The sequence below is a fragment of the Oncorhynchus kisutch genome, unplaced genomic scaffold, assembly GCF_002021735.2.
Source record: "Oncorhynchus kisutch isolate 150728-3 unplaced genomic scaffold, Okis_V2 scaffold3736, whole genome shotgun sequence".
Classification (NCBI taxonomy): Eukaryota; Metazoa; Chordata; class Actinopteri; order Salmoniformes; family Salmonidae; genus Oncorhynchus; species Oncorhynchus kisutch.
The window spans coordinates 64558-67057 of NW_022265681.1; the positions used below are offsets into that span (position 1 = coordinate 64558).

At 43.6% G+C, this 2500-nt stretch overlaps 1 protein-coding gene across 2 annotated transcripts in view; it reads left to right on the plus strand.

The window, feature by feature from the left end:
* LOC116371840 (probable palmitoyltransferase ZDHHC1) overlaps positions 1–2500 on the plus strand; it is a 56800-nt gene that overhangs the window by 31512 nt on the left and 22788 nt on the right. For both annotated transcript variants that reach the window (XM_031820909.1, XM_031820910.1), the window contains exon 7: positions 75–196. In XM_031820909.1, the coding sequence (XP_031676769.1) occupies positions 75–196 (122 nt within the window). The remainder of the gene's footprint in view (positions 1–74; positions 197–2500) is intronic.

Sequence of the window (2500 nt, forward strand, 5' to 3'; positions counted from 1 at the left end):
GTTGATGAACCTTGATGTAAGATTTCATGAGATTCAGGTAGGTGTGTGTGTGTGTGTGTGTGTATCGCTAACAGTGTGGAACCGTCTGAATACCTATGAGTACATCGTCAGACAGAGGCATCGCCAGGAGCCCAGAGACCTCAGTAAAGGAGTACAGGGGACCCAAGCAGCGCCTCCTAAATCCAACCTCATCAAGGTACGCTGACCCAGGGAAATGGGAGGGGCCATTTATATGCACAAAACAATGTCTCTTTCCTTCCATCCAACCTCATGAAGGTACACTGACCCAGGGAAATGTTGACTTGTAGTCCTCAGTCTCTAGATACCAAGGTACATAATGACTACCTCAGTCTCTGGATACAAGGTACATAATGACTACCTCAGTCTCGGGATACCAAGGTACATAATGACTACCTCAGTCTCTAGATACCAAGGTACATAATGACTACCTTTCAGCTGATGACTACCTCAGTCTCTAGATACCAAGGTACATAATGACTACCTCAGTCTCTAGATACCAAGGTACATAATGACTACCTTTCAGCTGATGACTACCTCAGTCTCTAGATACCAAGGTACATAATGACTACCTCAGTCTCTAGATACCAAGGTACATAATGACTACCTTTCAGCTGATGACTACCTCAGTCTCTAGATACCAAGGTACATAATGACTACCTTTCAGCTGATGACTACCTCAGTCTCTAGATACCAAGGTACATAATGACTACCTCAGTCTCTAGATACCAAGGTACATAATGACTACCTCAGTCTCTAGATACCAAGGTACATAATGACTACCTCAGTCTCTAGATACCAAGGTACATAATGACTACCTCAGTCTCTGGATACAAGGTACATAATGACTACCTCAGTCTCTAGATACCAAGGTACATAATGACTACCTCAGTCTCTAGATACCAAGGTACATAATGACTACCTTTCAGCTGATGACTACCTCAGTCTCTAGATACCAAGGTACATAATGACTACCTCAGTCTCTAGATACCAAGGTACATAATGACTACCTTTCAGCTGATGACTACCTCAGTCTCTAGATACCAAGGTACATAATGACTACCTCAGTCTCTAGATACCAAGGTACATAATGACTACCTTTCAGCTGATGACTACCTCAGTCTCTAGATACCAAGGTACATAATGACTACCTTTCAGCTGATGACTACCTCAGTCTCTAGATACCAAGGTACATAATGACTACCTCAGTCTCTAGATACCAAGGTACATAATGACTACCTTTCAGCTGATGACTACCTCAGTCTCTAGATACCAAGGTACATAATGACTACCTTTCAGCTGATGACTACCTCAGTCTCTAGATACCAAGGTACATAATGACTACCTCAGTCTCTAGATACCAAGGTACATAATGACTACCTTTCAGCTGATGACTACCTCAGTCTCTAGATACCAAGGTACATAATGACTACCTTTCAGCTGATGACTACCTCAGTCTCTAGATACCAAGGTACATAATGACTACCTCAGTCTCTAGATACCAAGGTACATAATGACTACCTTTCAGCTGATGACTACCTCAGTCTCTAGATACCAAGGTACATAATGACTACCTCAGTCTCTAGATACCAAGGTACATAATGACTACCTTTCAGCTGACTTGTAGTCCTCAGTCTCTAGATACCAAGGTACATAATGACTACCTCAGTCTCTAGATACCAAGGTACATAATGACTACCTTTCAGTTGACTTGTAGACCTCAGTCTCTAGATACCAAGGTACATAATGACCACCTTTCAGTTGACTGTCTCAGACCAGACTCACTAACTGTCTGTTCTGTCTCAGACCAGACTCACTAACTGTCTGTTCTGTCTCAGACCAGACTCACTAACTGTCTGTTCTGTCTCAGACCAGACTCACTAACTGTCTGTTCTACCTCAGACCAGACTCACTAACTGTCTGTTCTGTCTCAGACCAGACTCACTAACTGTCTGTTCTGTCTCAGACCAGACTCACTAACTGTCTGTTCTGTCTCAGACCAGACTCACTAACTGTCTGTTCTGTCTCAGACCAGACTCACTAACTGTCTGTTCTGTCTCAGACCAGACTCACTAACTGTCTGTTCTACCTCAGACCAGACTCACTAACTGTCTGTTCTACCTCAGACCAGACTCACTAACTGTCTGTTCTGTCTCAGACCAGACTCACTAACTGTCTGTTCTACCTCAGACCAGACTCACTAACTGTCTGTTCTACCTCAGACCAGACTCACTAACTGTCTGTTCTGTCTCAGACCAGACTCACTAACTGTCTGTTCTGTCTCAGACCAGACTCACTAACTGTCTGTTCTACCTCAGACCAGACTCACTAACTGTCTGTTCTGTCTCAGACCAGACTCACTAACTGTCTGTTCTGTCTCAGACCAGACTCACTAACTGTCTGTTCTGTCTCAGACCAGACTCACTAACTGTCTGTTCTACCTCAGACCAGACTCACTAACTGTCTGTTCTACCTCAGACCA